The 20,597-nt window shown below is 42.3% G+C and overlaps 1 protein-coding gene across 5 annotated transcripts in view; it reads left to right on the top strand.

Moving 5' to 3' along the window:
• HYCC1 (hyccin PI4KA lipid kinase complex subunit 1) overlaps positions 1 to 20,597 on the top strand; it is a 162,778-nt gene that overhangs the window by 126,978 nt on the left and 15,203 nt on the right. For 3 of the 5 annotated variants that reach the window (XM_073630088.1, XM_073630084.1, XM_073630087.1), the window contains 2 exons: positions 3,283 to 3,370; positions 7,268 to 7,427. In XM_073630088.1, coding sequence (XP_073486189.1) covers positions 3,283 to 3,370; positions 7,268 to 7,427 — 248 coding nt within the window. Of the gene's footprint in view, positions 1 to 3,282; positions 3,371 to 7,267; positions 7,428 to 20,266; positions 20,540 to 20,597 lie in introns of all 5 variants that reach the window. The other 2 variants (XM_073630090.1, XM_073630089.1) reach the window with 2 other exon arrangements.

Here is a 20,597-nt window from a genome sequence, read left to right as displayed (position 1 = left end):
GTTTCTCACCTCCAATCCCTGTGTTGCTGCACAAATTATCCGTTTCCTCATGATGCCCTCTGGGTCTTCTGGACTTAAGGTGTCATTGCCCCAGTTCCTGTGACAGAATGGTTTCAAGGATTTTACTTTAATCAGTTTACTGTTCTCAAACTTAAAGGGGACATCTTTCCTATCTTGGATTTCTATGCTCTGAATGTGTTTATTGTCCCCTATCACCAGGGAGACTTTCTGGCTTCTGTGGACATAAGGGCATGTACCTGCATGTTCCCATCATTCGAGTGCATCACTGTTTGCTACCTTTTACTTTGGGGCCCCATACACAAACTATTTCTGGCCTTGACATTTGGCCTCTTCTTTACCCTGTGTACAAGAATGCTAACCCCCAGTATTAGCCCTGTTGTGATCTCATGGCATCCCCATTGTGGGCTACTTGGATGACCTTCTGTTGAAGAAACGACATAAGCTTTTTCAAAAATTTCAAAAATCATCTTTGGTCGCTGACTCATGAGTTGAAGTTCCTGGGTTAGTCCTTGTTGTGGTGCTGCTGAGAATGTTTCTTCCAGAGAATAAGAAACTTTACCTGGGATATCAGAGTCATGCTCTTAAAGTGGAGTTCCACCCAAAAATGGAACTTCCACTTTTTGGATTCCCCCCCCCTCCGGTGTCACATTTGGCACCTTTCAGGGGGGAGGAGGGAGCAGATACCTGTCTAATACAGGTATTTGCTCCCACTTCCTGGCATAGATCACCGCGGTGATTGCGGTGACCTACGCCACTTCCGCCGCCTACTCTGTCCTCCTCCGCCGCTGTATTCTGTGAGACACAGAATACAGCAGAGACCTAAGAGGACGCGCAGCGCGACTCGCGCATGCGCAGTAGGAAACCAGGAAGTGAAGCCGCATGGCTTCACTTCCTTATTCCCTTACCGAGGATGGCGGCGGCAGCAGCCGAGAGCCGAAGGACGGATCGGCTTCAGCTGCCGACACCGCGGGCTCCCTGGACAGGTAAGTGTCCATATATTAAGTCAGCAGCTGCAGTATTTGTAGCTGCTGGCTTTTAATATATTTTTTTCAGCAAACCTCCGCTTTAAGTCAAGGAGTCGGCCTCCTTTCGGGGCAGTTTGTTTGCTCATTTTCATTCCAGACCTCTACAGTGCAACTTCTGGGGAGGAGTGCTGAAGACTTGGTCAACATCCTGGAACTTTGAGAAGTTTCAGTGTCTCTGCATCATTGGACAATCCTGCTAGAGATTCATTCAATCCTGATTCAGGTGGGCAATGCCACAGTGGTGGCATACATCAACTATCAGGAAGGAATTGGAAGTCTTACTGCAGAGATGTGAATTGGATCCTGTCCTGGACAGAATTTCTTTATTCAGCCATGTCTACTATTTAATTCCCGGACATTGGCAGACTTTCTCTGCTGACAGAGCCTAGACGCAAGGGAGTGGTCCCTACACCCAATGGTGTTCCAGGACCTCTGTCACAGGTGTGTACTCTGTCTGTGGACCTCCATGTTCAACAGGAAACTAGACAGTTTTGTCTTCAGGTACAGGAATCCTATAACCGAAGCAGTGGATGCTCTGGTGGCTCTGTGGAATCAGTACATCTTTATCTATGCCTATGAAATGTATCCCTCATCTGCTTCACAGCATCAACTCATTTTCTTTCCCTCTTCGCTGTTTCTGGTTTTAACTCATCGTTTTGAAGCTCGGGTTTTGAAAGACAGGCATCTCTGAATCGGATTCCTAGGATGTTAAAAGCTAGGAATTCTACTTCTGCAAAGACTATCGTTTGAACGTGGAAGGCATATCTCATTGGTGTGTCTATGTTTTTTCACCCTAAATGTTTATCTGTGGGTTGAATCCTCTCATTCCCGCAGCTCGGCCTTGACCAATGTTTGGCTCACAGCACTATCAAGGGTGAGGCTTCTGCCCTCTCTTTATACTGTTACAGGGACTGTTAGCCTCTCACTCCTTGATTAGGATTTTTGTACATGGTGTCTCCCATATAGTTGCCCTTGTTTGTAACTCTCTGGCTTTGTAAGATCTGAATTTGGTTTTCTATGCTTTAGAAACGACTATTTTGAACCCAGTAGAGACATTACTTGATCTACTCTCACCCCCAAGGTGGTATTTTTTTATATTGCCATCATCTCTGTGAGGTGAGGAACTTAACTTGTCTGTCTTTATCCACAAGAAGCCCTTTCTGGTATGGCATGAAGATAAAGTGGTGTTGAGGCCCAGGATGACTTGCATAAAGTAGTTTCTTCCTTTTCCCTTAAATAGAGGGACTGAAGGATGATTTCCTATCTGGTTCTAGTTCACCAAAAGGAAATTTCTCTTTTATTGTCTGGATGTGGTTGGGACTATGCGAGTCTCTCAATCTGTTTTCAGCATCAAGCAACTGTTTCCCAGATTTGCAAGGCTTCCTCCTGGCCTTCTACTCACTCGCTGTATAAGTTCCAATGGGTATACATTGTGGCCTAATGCCAGTTTTGGTGTAAGGTCCTTTTAGGCTGTTATTATACCTGCAGACAGTCATTAATGTTCTGTTTACAGTTTTCCTGGGACTGTGAGCATTTGTTTGCTTTGTTGCCCAGCTCTCTCAGCTAGACTGCTTTTGAAAGTCCTGAAATTTGGCTTCCTGTGTCCCTCAATGGAAAAGAGAAAATTTGGATTTTTGTGCTCTGCTCACCATAAAATCCTTTACCTGGAGACCATTGAGGGACACAGGTCCCACTTCGCTTTATTTAGGATCATGCTCTTGGAACTGCTTTACTACAGATTTGAGACATGCAGACAGTGGGAGGGGTTATCCTGGGCTGGCCTACAGATTTTTATTTTTTTATTTTCTCTTGCAAGTGTCCACTTTTCTTTCTATGTGGCAGTATAAATCGTAGACTTTCCGTGCCCGTCCAGATTCTTGGAAGAGGATTTTATGGTGAATACAAAAATCCTATTTTATTTGCTTTTTATATCTAATAAGCTTCACAGTGGTGAGGTCTTTCAGCTGGCATTTGTCCTCCCCATCTCCCCATCTCCCCAGAGAATCCCATCAGGCAGCTAAATGTAATGGCTGTAACTGCTGAGTAAACTGGAAATGCAAGTGTAGAGATCTCAAGTCAAGCTCAAGGGATATAAAGCAGTGGATGATTCAGCCTGCCCTCAACCACCAAAATGAAAATAAGTTGATTTAATTTCTCAAAAGTAAGCTATTTTCCTCCTATTTGTACAGGTGAATTAACTTTTTTGGAGTTCTTACGATTTAATTCTTTCTTGCAGCTATAACGGAGAATGGGATTCTGCGCGTAGGGCACTGGATGATGTTCTGTACAGGGCACAGCTGGAACTGTTCCCAGAGGCTCTTCTGGTAAGCATAAGGGACTATTATGGTTTTCCTTTTAATCTTGATGGAACTCTATACAGGCAGGATAATGTTTTTCTTTCTTGTCCAATGAGGGATGCAGGATGTCTTAAACCTTTGAATTATACAGCTACCTACAGGAGAACTGTACACTGACAAAACAAATGTAGGCCAGACCAGGGTATAATACCCTTTTACCAGAATAGCCTTTTTTGCTAGTAGGATGGACATCTGTTCTTCAGTTCTGCTGGGACAACTCTAACCTATTTTTTTGCTAGCATTTTTTTCTTATGCATTTTCTCCTCAGTGTTCTCACTGCTAGAGCTGGGCCACTAAATGCTTTTCCTGCTGGTCAGCCCTGCCCTGCACCATATTGTGTCTGTGACCTTATTTTTCTAACCGTGGTAGAATTATCTAAATCCCTCAAAGAGATCTCTCCACTATGGCATAGGGTTTTTTTCTGGACGGAGCATGTGGAGCAAATGTCTGAAGCCTTACACAAAAGCTGTAATGTCAAACAAAACCAAAGAAAATTCCCAGCTCAACTTACCGACCAGCCTGCAACCAACCAAATTATCCTGTCTTAACAGTATGCGTTAAAAACGGGTTTGGTTTGCATACATTTGCAAATACATGCATAAGCTGCAGAGCCACTTCATGGCACCCCAGTATTATCTGCAGTCCTAACTCTAAAATTTTCACAGTATTTTTCATAGTAGAAGCACATGCATTATAAGGGATAGACAGAGGGCAGGTGAGCCAGGGGGGAAGCATCTGGGTGGCACAGAGGCACACTGGACACTCAGGTGCTTCATAGCACGCTGCATGCACAGGCAGCATGAGAGGAACACCACAAAAGCTCAACCTTGCCTCCTCCACAGTGGTGATTGACAGTGGCTCTGTGTCCCTCTTGTGCTGCCTGTGTGTGTGGCTCTCTAAACAGCTGCATATAATATCGCGTTAAAAGAGAAGTTCACCTTTTGTGACTTGCATGTTTACACCCTGAATATACCCCCAACATATGCACCGGATCCCCGCTGTCCAATTTTGACAGCTATCAGGGGATTATCTCCCCCTGTTAGCTCTCACAATCTAAAAAAAAATGTGGCCGTTTGGGGCTCCACTCACTCGTGTCATCCATTCACTGTGTTTCTTTGAATGGGAAAACTACAAGGTCCGACAGCCTTTGCGGCTGTTGGCTTGTAGTTCTCATTGAGCTTTCTGTCCGTGTAACTGCCTGCCCGTATCGGAGGTACGAGCAGACAGATAGTCTGCATGACTCTGGCATTACACCCACGATCTACTGTTCAGTGGTGCAATGCTTTACAGGTCCCCAACAAAAAAATAAATGCATTACCTGCAAAAACATGCATTTATTATTATTGCTACTTTTTTTTTTTTTTTTTTTTTTTTTTTTTTTTTTGTGTAATGGTAAACTTATCCGGCTCTTCAAAGCAAGTGGTTCCTTCCTTGTTGGGAGATCCTGCCTGGTTCAGACTCTGGTAGACACAATCTAGGTGCTGCCGGGCCTTCACTACCAAGGATTGGGAGGTTGTCTTGTCTCTGCTCTAGCTAATGCCAAGTGTCTTAACCTTTTTTACATTGTTTTCACTACGGACAATAACTTGGAAGAACTAGTTCTCTTCTCAAGTAGTTGCCTCTGGACTGAGAAGAGCGCTTCAAGCATCTAGGTGCACATCAGACCCTGCATGGCAGGTGGCAATCATCTCTGAGGGTCCCTGTGTCTTCCTGGATTGTTAGCAGGCTGAACACACTAGTTTTTCTTCTGCAGGTATTCTCTGCCGGAGACTGAGTATATTTTGGTGACTTTGTGGGAACTGTATACCTGGGGATACATCCTTCCTCCTTGCTGGATCTGTAGCTGCTTAACAATGGTTCTTTGAATTCCTTCCCTGGTTCTGCCCTTTAATCAGGGGGATACTTTTATTGGTACAGGTAAGGTACTTGTCCTTTCCATGGCGACTGATGCTTCACTGGATCTAGACTTTTATTGAGGTCAAGGTTATGCAGGGCAGTTCTTCAGCAGGATCCTTCTGAGTCGGCACCTTTTTTGTGTTCTAGGAGGATACATTGGCTTCATCATCTATTGTACTATCTGGGCAGTCTGGTGATTCATTCTTGCCTAGCCTTGCATGTGCTCTTTACATGAACCCTGTGGGAACCCTCACCTAGTGAGATTGGTTGTCAGACAAGGCAACCTAATTAGCCAGTTTTAGCCAGTTTTCATTCCTTTGATCTTAGAGGATCAGGGCTGCAAAGGCCTTGGGCCTTTCCATGCAGATCAGCTGACTGGACCTGCTGATCCTAGTTTCCTTTTTGGTACCTGTTCTGTCTGGGGACTCGCTCCATTTTTTGTTGACCACATCAGGTTGTGGGTCTTCTCTTCCCTTCATGGGAAGTAAGGTTTTTTGGTGGATTTTCTGTTTATCACTATCACGGTAGTTCAGGTTCAGTACCTCTTCCTTGTGGAGTCTTTCCCACTGGTGTTAATCTTTCTTCCAGATCTTGAGGATCAGACTGAATCTCTGGGTCCTCCCTTTGGTTGTGTAGGCAGATTCCCCTATTGGTAGGGGGCTCCACCTTTGTATCAAATTTAAGTTTTTGTCCTTCAGGTGGCTCCATGCAGTCCCCAGTTCTCTCCTTGGGCCTGTTAGCAATTGTTGATGGGTTGTCCACCCCTCAATTGGACTACTTTTGGGCGTTTCAACAGTGTCTGAACTCCGGTATCTCTCTATAAAAAACACAATGAAAATATAATTTTTCTACTATTGAGTCCACTGAAGTGCACAGGTTCCCTCAATGTGTTTGTGTATATGATCCTGGTGCATTTATACCCTGGGCTGGCCTGGCAAATCCAGTCCTCCTGTTGGCAGCAGTATTACACAAAGGTTTAAGATTTCCTGTGTAACTCAATAGACTCCAAGAAAAAAGATTTTAGAAATCATCTAATAGGTTTTATTTCTTCATGCATGACCTATCAAAGAGTGTGAGTATGTGTACAAAATACCTAATGATACAAATTAGGAAGAATCTAGGTTATCCTGAAAGGTATCGCCTAAATCCGAAACTTTCTGAATGAAAAGACCAAAATAGTCGTTAAAATTAACTGTTTTCTCAAAATCGGAGCATGATCATGATCAAATCTTGGGGGATGAAAAGCTTACAAATTTTTCACCTATATGGCCTTGTTATGATGTAGCCTGTGTTCCATTACCGGAACAGCATTCGCTTTATGGAATGTATGCGTTGGATTGTTAAAAATTGTTTTTTTGGGTAAAGTGTAACTAAAAGCAAAACTTTTTATTTTGGATAGAGTAAGGGAGGGTTATAACCTCTGACAGTTTTTTGCCCATCTGTGCCCCATAGGGGAGATTTCTTTTCACTTCCTGTCCCATAGCCAAAACCGGAAGTTGGAGGAAATCTCTCCAAAGTGAGGGTATCTCAGCGTGTTACCAGGGTTCAGACCTAGTGTCCCCATCAGAAGATTTCTCCTCTATTACTGTTCTGATGTCAACCCAAAATTTGGGATTTTCTTTTACTTTCACTTTTAATGGTAAGCGTGATTCTCCCTTACGGGGCACAGACAGCAAAACAAAAATAACTGACAGGTTTTCTAATCCCACTCCACTCTATCCAAAACTAAAAAAAAAAAGTTTTGCCTTTAGTTACACTTTAACAAATTGATTGATATACATTTATGAAGAAAAAATTGTATGTTAATCCTCTCCTTTTTTTCATCTTGGATCCTTTTTCTCCAGTTTGTATGAACCCACTACATAGTGTTTACCCCAATACACCATTTCTCCTGCAGGTCTGATTGTCAACACAGTATATACACATCCTGATGCTGTGCTGTTCTTCTCTTTTTTTATTTTTTTTCAGGTTGCAAATGCAATAAAGGCTTCATTACCCCAAGCTGCTATTAAGGGAACTAAGGGAGGTACTAAAAGCATACAGGTTGAAATTGCTCCAACCTCATCCAGGATATCTAGAAACGCTGTCACCAGTATGTCTATAAGAGGCCACAGGTGGAAGCGAAATGGTGAGAATTTTTTTTTTTTTTTTTTTTGCTCTAATGCTTTACCCAATACCACTTACTACTAGTGAGTGGTGGTTGTTTCAAGTGAAGTTACTTTATTTTGGTTATATGAAGCAATGCATCAGTCACCATTTTAAAAACCTTGTAATGACTTGTTTGTTTTTGTTTTTTTCTTCTTTTGATGATTTAGAAGACATGCAATTGCTATTGTTTTAGACAGAGATAAAAAAAGGGGGGTTCCTGTAGTCTTCTGTGGGCATAATGCTTGTTGTAGACCATTTTGGAAGCTGTTCAAATCTTAGAATAGGGTCAAAAGATGTGCCTCTGAAGACCTTAACATAGAACAAGGGCACAGTGAAATGAGCATGAAGAGCAGATATACTTACATACATCACTCACTCAGCCTTCACCCAAACTCATGGAGTGTGCTTCTCCTCAAATCAAAACTGTCGAGGCCAAAATATATGCCAACAATGCGCAGTCTCCTTACGATCGGAAACTATATTTGATCATCATCAAATTGATTTTCTCTCTTTGCCACTAAAAACAAGGCTTCAACTTCTACCTGTGGATGGATCATGCCCCGCCCCCAACTTGAAGTAAAACCATATCTTAAACAATTGCACAATGTTTCAGAATTGCCATATTGATTTTCTCCAGCCTCTTTAAAGCCAATTTCTGTCTACATGCCCTCGCTACAGTGACGGGTGCATGTCAGTTCTCAGGGAAAGGCTCCTGGTGGTGACAGTGGCAGAATATGCCTATACAGATACAGGCAGTCCCCGAGTTCAATGGCGTCCCTGACCCCCCCCCCCCCCCAACAAAAAAATCAATGTCTAAGAGGGGGAGAGTCCCCAGTAAGCTCCTGCGGGTGATTTCTCCCCCCTCCCTCTGCTTGCTGACACTGCATAATGCGAGCGCTCACACAACCACGACCGCCTGATCTGCTCCTTCCCCTGCATCCTCATTGGCAGGGAGAAGAGCGATTTGCAGGATGGACTCCACCAGGACTCTCAGTTACTGAAAAAACAGACTAATTTCTCCCATCCTTAGGACAGGAGAACCATCCTGTAAATTCCAAGAGATGCCAGACTAGAGCAGTCAATAGCAGGGGCAGGACAGCAAGAGGAGGCTGGGGAACCCCACAGCGGCAGAACACCAGGGCCCGGAGGCAAGACAACCTTTGCAACCCTGATAGTTCTCCCACTGCTTTGGATCCTTATATTTTCTTGGTATGCTGGTGACATATAAAACTTGTTTTCTGACACCCTGGGGGACCCCAATACAGTAAGAAGGGAGCTCACTGCAGAACATGTGAAAGGGTCGTTGTGGGGTCGTAGTAAAGGGCCCCAGTATGTGTGTGTGTGTGTATATGTGTATATATATATATATTATAGTTGCCCCCCTACTTTTGTCCCTGGCCCCCCCTAAATATGAAAGCTGGAGACGCCACTGCCCGAGTTGCTATATATACATCTCACTTACATACGATTCATTTTTATAAATTGAAGGAGACCACAGGAAGTGAAAGAAATCTACCCCTAGGAAGGGAAATTCACTCCTGCAAGGACCCTTTCACACTGACGTGTCCGTGTACAGGCTCCGCTCTGCTCAGCGGGGGATCGCTTCGTCGATCCCCGCTGAGTAGACAGATGACAGGTCTGTCTCTGCCCACTGTGCAGGGACCGACCTGTCAAAGCGCCGCTCTCCTCTATTAGGGATCGGATGAAGACGGACCGTAGAGTCCGTTTTCATCCGATCCGCAGACAGATGGAAAAGTAGGGTTTTCCTCCGTCATCAGAAATGGAGTATAGCGGAGACTGATGTCAGCAGATGTTCATCCGCTGACATCCGTTATCCCATAGGGATACATGTATGTCCATTTTTCATCCGAAAACGGATGAATTAAAAACGGACATATGGTCCGCCCGTTTGAAAGGGGCCTAAGAGTTTTTGGAAAAAGGCATCTCCACTGAAGGTTTATCACCAATCCTTGTTTACACACAGCCCAAAATTTTCAAAATACAATTGTCACATGGACAAAGTGAGGTGAAATCTTCTGAACAGGGACACAGACCCCAAAACAAATGTTACAGGGGTGTTAACCCTTTCCTATGATATCCAAAAAACTTAAGTTATTTTGTTGACTGGAGTTACACTTAAATTTACCCATCCCAACTTGCGTACAAATTCAACTTAAAAACAAACCTACAGAACCTTGTTTGTAATTCAGGGACTGCCTGTAAATGTCAACCACACCAATCTATAACTAGCCTTTTACAGTACGGTTCACATGGAAGGGGCTTTACACGTTACAAACAGAAAAATTTTCACCAAATTTACCAGCTAGCCTGTAACAAAACCAAATTAGCCCCATCCCACATTTTGTGTTTAAACAGAGGTTTTAGTTGCACACATTTGCAAATATATGTGAAAGCCACAGTGCCTTGCCAAGGCTCCTCTGTGTACTGTGGTTTCTGCATCAAGTTCAGCTAAACAGGTAATTGGCAACCACCGCAATCTAGAACTAGAGAAATACCAAGAAACAAAATTGAGAGTTTTGAGGTGCAAAAAATCAAATCAAATCAAATTGATAGTACAAATTTCATGATTTTATTTAAACATACATGGTTAAAAAATCAATAAAGTTTAAAACCAGAACTTGAATAATCATGCATTCACGGTACAAAAGGTGGATGCCTCTACATGTTTAACGATAATCATGGCTTCTTCTGGAGCTTTTGTAGGACCTTTTTATACAATGTCAGCCTATGAATTCCTTGACTTCTTATCATAACCGGGTGTGAATTAAGGGCTGTTTGTCCCCCCCCCCCCCCCCCTTTTATGACACACTGATATCTCATTGGACATCCTGGCGGGCCCTGAGTGTCCTTTGGAACCTTGATCACATTTGGGTGACATTGTATAAAGGTCCTACAAAAGCTCCAGAAGAAGCCATGATTATAATTATTAGAGGCAACCAACTTTTGTACTGTGACCACATGATTATTCATGTTCTGGTTTTAAACTTTATTGATTTTTCTTAACTATGTATGTTTGAATAAAATCATGAAATTTGTGCTATCAATTTGATTTGATTTTTTGCACCTCAAAACTCCCAATTTTGTTTCTTGGTATTTCTCTGATTATATTAAGGGGAGGTGGTGCCTATAGAGAACTCTCTGGTCTCTGGGGAAAAAGTATTAACTTTAATACCAATCTAGAACTAGCCTGATTAAAAATACATGATTAAAAATGCATGATTAAAAATACAAAAAAAAGAGTTAACAAGTGTGAACAGGGACAGTTAGAAATAATGGTAAAACCAGCAGCAAAATGTTCAAGTATGAAGGGGGGCTCAAAGTGATTCCAAAAGCTGCAGGTTTTTTTTACCGTCATGCATTCAATGTATGATGATAAAAAAAAACCTTCAGTGTGCAGCCCCCCGCCCCCCTTATACTCGCCTTGCTCGAACTTGTAATGCGCACAAGAGCAGACGCTCTCCCAGGTCTCTCCCTCCTCATTGGCTGAGACACAGCCAGTGAGGGGGGAGTGGGGGGGCGGAGCTGAGCCAACGCAGAGGCGGCTAGAGAGTGAGCACATATGAGTACTCCCAGAGCAAACAGCTTGCTCTGGGGGCACTCAGCAGGGAGGAGGGCCAATGAGAGAAAGGAGGTCAGGCCGAGCCGCAGCTCTGTACCTTAATTGGCACAGGGAGCTGTGGCTCGGCTCATGTGCCCCCATAGCTTGCTGTGGGGGCACTCAAAGGGAGGGAGGGGCCATTAGCACCAAAGAGGGACCCCTGAAGAGGAGGATCAGGGCTGCTCTGTGCAAAACTATTGCACAGAGCAGGTAAGTATGACATGTTTGTTATTTAGAAAACAAAAAAAATCTGAACCTTTACAAATGCTTTAAGCTGGCCACACACAGGTAGCTTTTTGCTTGCTGAGCAAAACTGATTCCTCCATCCACACAAACAAGGAGGACACTGGGACATTGAATTCTAACAGCAGCACCCACAGCTTTCAGAATATACTGATCAGCGGCTGCAGCCGCTGTTGAACATTTTCCAACATGTGACTCTGACAGACATCGATCAATCAATCGACCCCTGTCAAGCGGGGACGACCAAACACTGACCAGAATTCAACCAGCCGAATATCAATCAATTTATGGCTATGTGTTCCGATATTACAGGAGGTGGTAGAATAAGGTAGTTTATAGCAGAATCACAAGGTATTATATGAAAGGAAGCTGTAGATTTAAAAAGATTGAACATGACTTTTGAAATTACATTAACATATAATAGGAGGGTTTACGTATACTTTATCAGTCCAGTGCCATAGTCTGCTCTGCACACTAGGGGTTTGCCATTGCACTCTTGTGCTTCCTAACATTGTGTTTAGCCCATGAATGGCCAGTAGGGTTGCCACCTGTCCGAGAGTCTGCAGCCCTATCACAGCTGACAGATAACTCCTAAGCTGGCACAGATAAAATAATTTTATAAATTATTTGAATAAGGTATCCATTCAGTGACCTGCCTCATTCAAAAGTCCAATTTCTTTCTTCTTTCTGTTGTTTAATACATATCAGGGATGGAGGCTTGCCACTGCTACAACCAGGTTGTGTTAGGTCGCTTCATTATATGGCACACATATCTAATTTATACAAACATCCCCCAATCCCTCAGCCTAGATAATGTGAAAGAAACCTATGACCATTCATGTAACCCTGTGTTTATGTGGTGAGTTTACACCTCTGAGTGTACAGACTCGGAGCTTGGATAACACGGGGTTACATGAATGGTCATAAATTACCTTCACATCTTAAAATAGTGCTAAAATCTTGTGAGCCACAAATGGGTTAATGCCTTCAGTGTGAATAAATGAACCTAATTCAGCTGCACACACTAACCACGTTCCATACCGTGTATATGCCAAAAATAAATAAATATATGTGTATGCGCTAAAGGCTATAAATACGTGAACAAAGAATATAATAAATCTATACAATATTAAAAATTATTATAAATTATAAACAGTGTCACACACCTGTGAAGAAAGTGACTATAATCCACAATTGAATATATGAAAAATGGTAACATGCACCATGCAAAAAAATGTGAGAAAAAAAAAAAATCCTTTAAATGATTAAAAAAATATATAAGTGCTACTTGATAAATAAAGTGTCTGAAACCAATTCATACAAATGAATATATCTCAGTCCAAGCCATTCATAAGAGTATATAAATCAAAGTGCACAATAGTGTCCAAACAAATAGCAGGCAATCCTCATGCTGTTTTTTTTTGAAAAAGTGCTAAATATTCCTCATGCTCTTCTTATGAGATGTGCACATTAAGGTATGCTGCAGTGCTCTCCAGTGACCCCCAATGGATAATGCGCTCACCTTAGAGCGTGTGACACAGTAGCTAAACAGTGTCAAAACACGCATTAGAGCCACTCCAGGGCTCACACAGGGTATGCTGGTGATGATCTGTATCTCGCTCAAATGGTGACATATATAAAAGAAAGGAGACTCATAGCATAATACCGCCAGGAATTTATTTGAAAAGCCCTAAAAACAATCCCTCCAGGAGGGTACTCACAATGCTTGGGTGCGTCAGTGCACCATCCTATCCAAAACATGCAATACAGATGAATCCTGTGGTGTGCGGTGCGGTGTTCAATCCTCTGCCTGTCTGTGTGTAGAAAGCTCCGTCTTCCGTCTACATCGCAACGGTGAGTCGGAACAAGCACCGGAGGGCGGCGGGAGGGGGGGGGGGGACGTCCCCTCTCGCCTCCCATAGGAACGATCAAGCGGCGGAACGCTATGATCATTCCTATGGTGTAGAGATTCGCCGGCTGAAACCCGCAATATCTGAATGATGTCTGTAAGTACAGGCATCATTCAGATATACCCGCCCAAAGCCCAGGATGTCATATGACGGTGGGCGGGAAGTGGTTAATTACAAAAATATATGTACAGTGTATGCTACACAAAAAAAAATTGCTGTGCATTGCTTTGTACAGAGGTAATGAATTTAATGTACTACAAAAAAAAAAAAAAAATTGGCCTGTGCTGCTAAAGTGTTAGGGTTGCCACCTTTTCATCAAGCCAAATCCAAACGGCCAATGCACCACAACACACACACAACTGGACGTGCATCATTTTTTTACAGCACTACAACACAGTAATGCTTTCTGTGGGAACACATGTGTGTTGAGATACGCTGACAAGGTACCCTAAACCCTAGTACACACTACTATTTTTTATTTTTATTTTTTTTTCTGGGCTGAACCAAAAAAAAACTGAAGAGCTCAGGAGGAGCCGCTATACTAAAGTGCCGTACACACAGGCCGAACATCGGTTCAATAGAAATCGGCCAGCGTTCAGGCCCGTGTTTACGCAGCTTGTTTGACAGCCATTCGGCCAGCCTCTGTCAAAGGGGCTTGACAGAAAAAGCTCTGCCGATCAGCGCATGGAGATAAGCGGGGGAGATCGCTGAACTATTATTATTATACAGGATTTATACAACGCCAATAGCTTGCCCAGCACTTTACACCATTAGGGCAAAGGGTACAGTTACAATACAATTAAATACAGGAGGAATCGGCCCTGCTCGTTAGAGCTTACAATCTCTATTGTTAGTACATCGGCTCCTCCTGAGCTCTTTATTTTTTTCTCTCAGCCCGCTGGGTTGAACGAACAAAAACTAATAGCATGTACTAGGCTTTACAGTGCGATGTTGGTACAGCGATCTTCCCCACTGAACTATTATGTTCTGACGGGGGGCGCCCCCCACCAGAACACAACGATCAGCGCTCTTAGCCATTGGCTGAGAACACTGATCGGATGGCGATCGGCAAACCTTTTTCAGTCATGCCCCTTCGACAGACGTACACACAGGCTGAATGTCAGCCGATATTCAGCCCCTGTATACAGCACTTTAGGGTGTCATTTAGTAGGGTGCGTGTTTTACTATGTATTATGGAAGTAGCGTTCCTCTCTGAAGTGGTTGTATATACCAAGGTTTGATGCATAGATTTGAATTTTTGTAAATATAACCACAATTTAAACATTGATTGCTTGAAATACTGTAAAAATACCTGTTAAGAAAGCTGAATGTTCTGTCAGTATTTCAGATTGCAGTTTGCTGGTGAATATGATACATTCATTATACATATTTTACAATCTGCTACATTTTTCCTGCCCATTTTGCATTACACAGTGTACGCTGATAAAACAATCCAGGACTATGCTTCCATGCATAATTCAGAGCAGACAATTTTGCAATTGAAGAGATTTATGTTTCACCAGACTGCTCCAATCATGCTACCATTTCTCACATTTGTGTTGTTAAGTGCATGTGATTGTTTTGTGATTTCATAGAGTACCATTTATCTCCCAGGATCAGATGGCTGCATAACGAGCAAGAGTTTTATATTATTCCTCAGGTGGAGCATCCAAACGTCTTGTGTTAATATAGCCGTTATGTTGACTAAGGATAAAGCAAAAGTAATTCCCTTAACTTGTGTAAACCCCATAGATCTGTAGCTGGGTCGACCATATTTTTATTCACCGCAGGTGTAGTGGGACGAAACCTACTTTGTGTATTGGGACATTTGTCATGGGTTTGTGCCCTGGAGTAAAGCAATTGCAAAGCGTCCTCATAGTGGTGGCCACACTATATAATTTTTCTTTAAAAATTAATCATCATTTTTAGTACAATGATTTGTTCTTTCCATGCAGTATAGCTGTGGCCAAAAGTTTTGAGAATGACACACATTCATTTTCACAAAGTCTGCTGCTTCAGTTTTTTTTTTTTTTAGATCTTTTTGTCAGATGTTACTATGATATATTAAAGTATAATTACAATCATTTCATAAGTGTCAAAGGCTTTTATTGACAATTACATTACGTTTATGCAAAGAGTCCATATTTGCAGTGTTGACCCTTCTTTTTCAAGACCTCTGCAGTTCGCCCTAGCATGCTGTCAATCAACTTCTGGGCCACATCCTGACTACTGGCAGCCCATTCTTGCATAATCAATGCTTGGAGTTTGTCAGAATTTGTGGGAAATTCTTTGTTCACCTGCCTCATGAGGATTGACGGCAAGTTCTCAATGGGATTAAGGTCTGGAGAGTTTCCTGGCCATGGACCCAAAATGTTGATGTTTTGTTCCCAAAGCCAATTTTAACACTTTCTCCTTATGGAGAATGGTTCTTGGACGTTTGGGAGAAGTTGCTCTCGGAGGATGTTTTTGTACCATTCTTTCTTCATGGCTGTGTTCTTAGGCAAAATTGTGAGTGAGCCCACTACCTTGGCTGAGAAGCAACCCCACACATGAATGTTCTCAGGATGCTTTACTGTTGGCATGACACAGGACTGATGGTAGCGCTCACCTTTTCTTCTCAGGACAAGGTTTTTTCTGGATGCCCCAAACAATCAGAAAGGGGATTCATCAGAGAAAATGCCTTTACCCCAGTCCTCAGCAGTCCAATCCCTGTACCTTTTGCAGAATATCAGTCTGTCCCTGATGTTTTTCCTGGAAAGAAATGGCGGCTTTGCTGATTTTTTTCCTGGAGAGAAATGGCTTCTTTGCTGCCCTTCTTGACACCAGGCCATCCTCCAAGTGTCTTCCCCTCACTGTGTGTGCAGATGTACTCACACCTGCCTGCTGCCATTCCTGAGCAAGCTCTGCACTGGTGGTGCCCCAATCTCACAGCTGAATCAACTGTAGGAGACTGGCGCTTGCTGGACTTTCTTGGGCGCCCTGAAGCCTTTTTCACAAATGCAGTGGAAATGTTTTTTATGGGATTAAGTTCATTTTCATGGAAAAGAGGGACTTTGAAAATAATTGCAATTTATCTGATCACCCTTCATAACATTCCGGAGTATATGCAAATTGACATTATAAATACTGAGGCAGCAGACTTTGTGAAAACTAATATTTGTCATTCTCAAAACTTTTGGCCACGGCTGTAGAGGCACACATATGCCTCTTTATTTTGAATAAGAAAACCATTGAGTCATATAAAGAAAAGGAACTTGCCAGGTTCCTGGTGAAATTGCGAAATGAAAATATTTTTGTAAGCATTCAACACCTATTGCAGAACTAAGCATTGTCTGCTCAATCAGATTGCTATTCCACTTAACTCGGAAGTCTGATCACATCTAATCAAAATCACAACTATACACGCCATGGTCATTATATGATCAGATTATAAAGCAAGTGCCAAGGAATTTTGCATTCAGTATGGAAACTTCTAGATAATAGCTTTTTTGTTAAACGGAAGACTTGCTCATCACATATTCAGGCTCTGCTTCCTGTGCATTACTACTCCCTTTTCCCAGTGCTAGTCTTGGTCATTTGAAAACAATGTTTGTGGCTGATATCTGCTCTCAAAAGTTGTGTTTAGAGTGATGGCACTGAGCCATTGAGGCTAATCAATATACATTTAGGTCTCATGCCCACTGGGTGTTTTGCCAGCTCTCCTAGACGCCTTTCCTCCTGGCAGCAGCTTTTTGTCAGAACAAAATATGACCGATGTAACGTGTTTAGGTCCATCAAGCACTTAATTAATTTCATTGGTCAGCATAATGATTTATTCTGCCCATTGAAATTAACATTCAAGCGCTAAATGTACCTATAATTAACGTGCATTTACACGTGTGAAACTTTTTTTTTTCTGCCAAAATGCTGCTATTCCTGGGCGCGCTGGCAGTGGGGTTTTTCTTCTGCCTCTGAATGCCCCTGTTTACAAACTCCTCTAAACACCCATGTGTGCATGGACACATAGGCTAACCTGCAAGGGCATTTAGGGGCAGGATAAAACACACCATACGCCCCTAACAGCCACTTTAAAATGTTCACAGTGTATGAGGCCTTAACAATGAGAACGTGAGTTAGAACGTACTCTTGCACCGACGCGTTTCAGAGTGTGTGTACCTCCTTCCTCAGGGGTGGGTGTGAGCTAGAGACATTTCTATTGTTATTATAGTGTATTGCTGGCTTAGCATTCCATATGGCTCTAATTAAAAACAGCAGCAACACACCAGATAGATTCTTGGTTCCAAAAGAAAGCAATGGTTTTCAGTTTAAATATTATTTGGGAAATTATTTTGTATCCATACTCGGGTGAAAATAGGAATTAATTCAGACAATATGTATTTTATCATCTAATGATAGTAGGGGAGGAAATGAATCCTCCCTTAGCCTTCTAAGAAAAGCGGCCAGTAGGGGGCGTTATGCTGGAGTAAATATTCTGAGGATACACTGAGGCAAGTCCTGAAGATTGTTTAGAAGCTCAGCGACTGATGTTGCTAGTATGCAGTTAGTAATTATGTGTTCCAAGAATAAACAAGTTTCTGACAGCACAGACCGGTGCCACACAGCAGGAATGAGGCCTTAAAGCAATATTAAACCCAAAACCAAAAATGTAATGTATTGCAGCTTACCAACTATTGGATGTGGTGGCTGCATCAGATTTCTTTTTTGTTTATGCTTTTTTTTTCCCGTTTTCACCTGGTGATCTGACCAGAAACACACCTGGCTTTTCTTATTCCTGTTACTGATACATTTTGCAAAAGAGCTTGTTCTTTAAAAAACAGACGTACTGGCTGGATCAGCAGGTGAAAATAGAGGAAAGAAAGACTAAGGTCTCTTTCACATGAACGATCCGTTCATGTCTGCCTGTCAGTTTTTTAGGCGGACCTGAACGGACCTTCCATAGACCTCCTACGGAGTGTCGGATGTCCGCTGACATCCGACCCGCTCCGATCCGAAAAAGTGTAACGGAGGAAAAGCCTACTTTTCCATCCATTATCGGATCGGGTGACGACGGACTCTACGGTCCGTCGTCATCCGATCCCCCATAGGGGAGAGCGGCGCTCTGATAGGTCCGTGGCTGCACACTGTCATCTGCCTGCGTAGCGGGGATCCACGGAGCGATCCTCCGCTGAGCAAGCGGATGTTCACGGGGCGGATCATCACGGATCCGCCCCGTGTGAAAGGACCCTAAAAAAGAAAACAAATCCAGCCACCACATCTAAGAAATGGTAAACTGCAGTGTAAATAATAGTTTGCTTCTGGGTTTAATACCACTTTAATTAAAAATATGAAAGACGAAGATTGTGAGAATTATGAAAAATTAATATAATAAATATGCACTCTGATTTCTGTTTAAAATTCCTCAAAGGTGCTAAAGAAATTTAGAAGCATCATTTATTCAATCCTTGGTTTGCTTTTCAAATATTTAGTAGGTGGGGTATTGAGACCACGGGAGAGAAAAAGTATGTGCTTGTTGGGTGGAGTTACTGTTGGGATGGAGTCATGCCATTACATCTTGATCCCTTTCCCCTACCGGCACCCAAGCCCTGAACATAATATAAATAAAAATTATGTACACATTACCCTTTAACTTGGCACCCTTTAGAATTAACAAAAAATAAATAGATTAATACAAATTGAGAAAAAATAGACCCACTGGAAATATTTCTCTTGTCAAGGAACCTTTCCTACTTTTTATTTTGTTAGAAAAAAAAAAATCTGGTTTACTATGAAGTATTTTTGCTTTGGATACAAATGTTTATCCATTTTATAATCATAGACTAATCCTCCCAAATGCTATCCACGTCTTCTCTCATCCTAGTTTATCAATCATGTCAGTGCTAAACATGCATTATGTAACTCCACATTTAAACTGGGAATTTGACTGCGTTTTAAATAGATAGTAGATGTAGGAGAGCAGCTGTGGATTTTGAAGTTAATCATTTAGATAGATCGGATTCTTAATTTATAAAACTGCTTCTGTAGCTCAAAACTTAATAAGAAAAATGGTGAGAGCGATACTGCTGGGCTGTGTGAACTAAATCATAGCCAATGGTTGTGTGACCAACACCGTCTGAAATAATTTAGCAGAATTGACCACATTTCTAAATGCCAAATAATGATTAATTCTGTTATTACTGTAGGAACTCAAATTAATAATGCTATAAATGTCCTTTTAGTCATGTGTGTTAATGGTTCATATATTTTTGTGTTGAAGGTAAGTAGTATGCTCATTTAGAACTGGGGACCCCCGGATTTTCCTAACAAAGGGCCAGTTCTCTGTCCTTTAGACAATAGGGGGGCAGACTGAGGCCATTGGGAGTAGAAATTGTCCTAATGTCCATGGTAAACAAAGCTTCAGACTTGGAGGTTTGGTGAGAATACCTAGAACCTGTTAGTGGTAGGAGGAATAATGACCCATTGTTGATGCCAGTGGGTAGAATTGTGTCCCATCACTGGTGTCAGTGGGAAGGATAGTGCCCCATTGTTGGAGCCTGTAGGAAGAATTGTGCGCCATTTTTTATGCAAATAAGAATTGTGCTCCTCTGTGTCAGTGGGAGGGATTTCGCTCTATTGTTGGTGCTAGTGGGAGAAATAGCGCCCCATTGTTGGCGCCAGCCAAAGGAATTGTCTCGTCATTGGTGTCATTGGGAAGAATATTTCCCTATTATCTCCGTGGAAAGAATAATGCCCCAGTGGTCAGATAAGGGCAAACAAAGGGCCGCATTCAGCCTACAATTTAGGGGTCACCGATTTATAATGATAACCACTTGGACTAAATGTATTCAGACAACTCACTGTTTTTTTTTATTTATTTTTTCCCTATAATGATCATTAATTTTATATTTGTCAAGCTTTAACCATAACTAATGTCTAACTGGTTTACATTTGTTCATTATTCATGTAACATTTGTGTTGATGTTCATTTACATTACTTGTTTTGTCTTCAATTCCCTCCATTGTCATTTCAGCCATTACCTTCCTTTTTTCTTTTTTTTTTCTTCCATCTAGAACAAAATGACACTAATAATGACTCCTCAGACATGGGCAACCTTGTCATACCCGAGATTAGTGTCACCAATGTGCCAGGAGACAGAGCCGGCAATGGGGAGAGAATCAAACCACTAGCAGATAATGATGCTCTACATGAAAACTGTTCAGAGTCTAGAACTGAGGGCAAGCCTGAAATCAGAAGGCAAAAATCTGTAAGGAGATTGATGGAGGACGGGATGTCTTCACATGCCAGAGTGCAGTGTTAATCACTTGATAGATGATGGGCACAAGGTACCTGCAAGTGAAAGGGTCACAGTGCATGGGTGCGCATACTAAAAAAAAGTTTTAA

This window comes from Aquarana catesbeiana, linkage group LG05 (genome assembly GCF_042186555.1).
Source record: "Aquarana catesbeiana isolate 2022-GZ linkage group LG05, ASM4218655v1, whole genome shotgun sequence".
In the NCBI taxonomy this organism is placed as follows: domain Eukaryota; kingdom Metazoa; phylum Chordata; class Amphibia; order Anura; family Ranidae; genus Aquarana; species Aquarana catesbeiana.
Note: the sequence above shows the minus strand (reverse complement) of the source record. Positions and strands in the feature narration are given on the sequence as shown.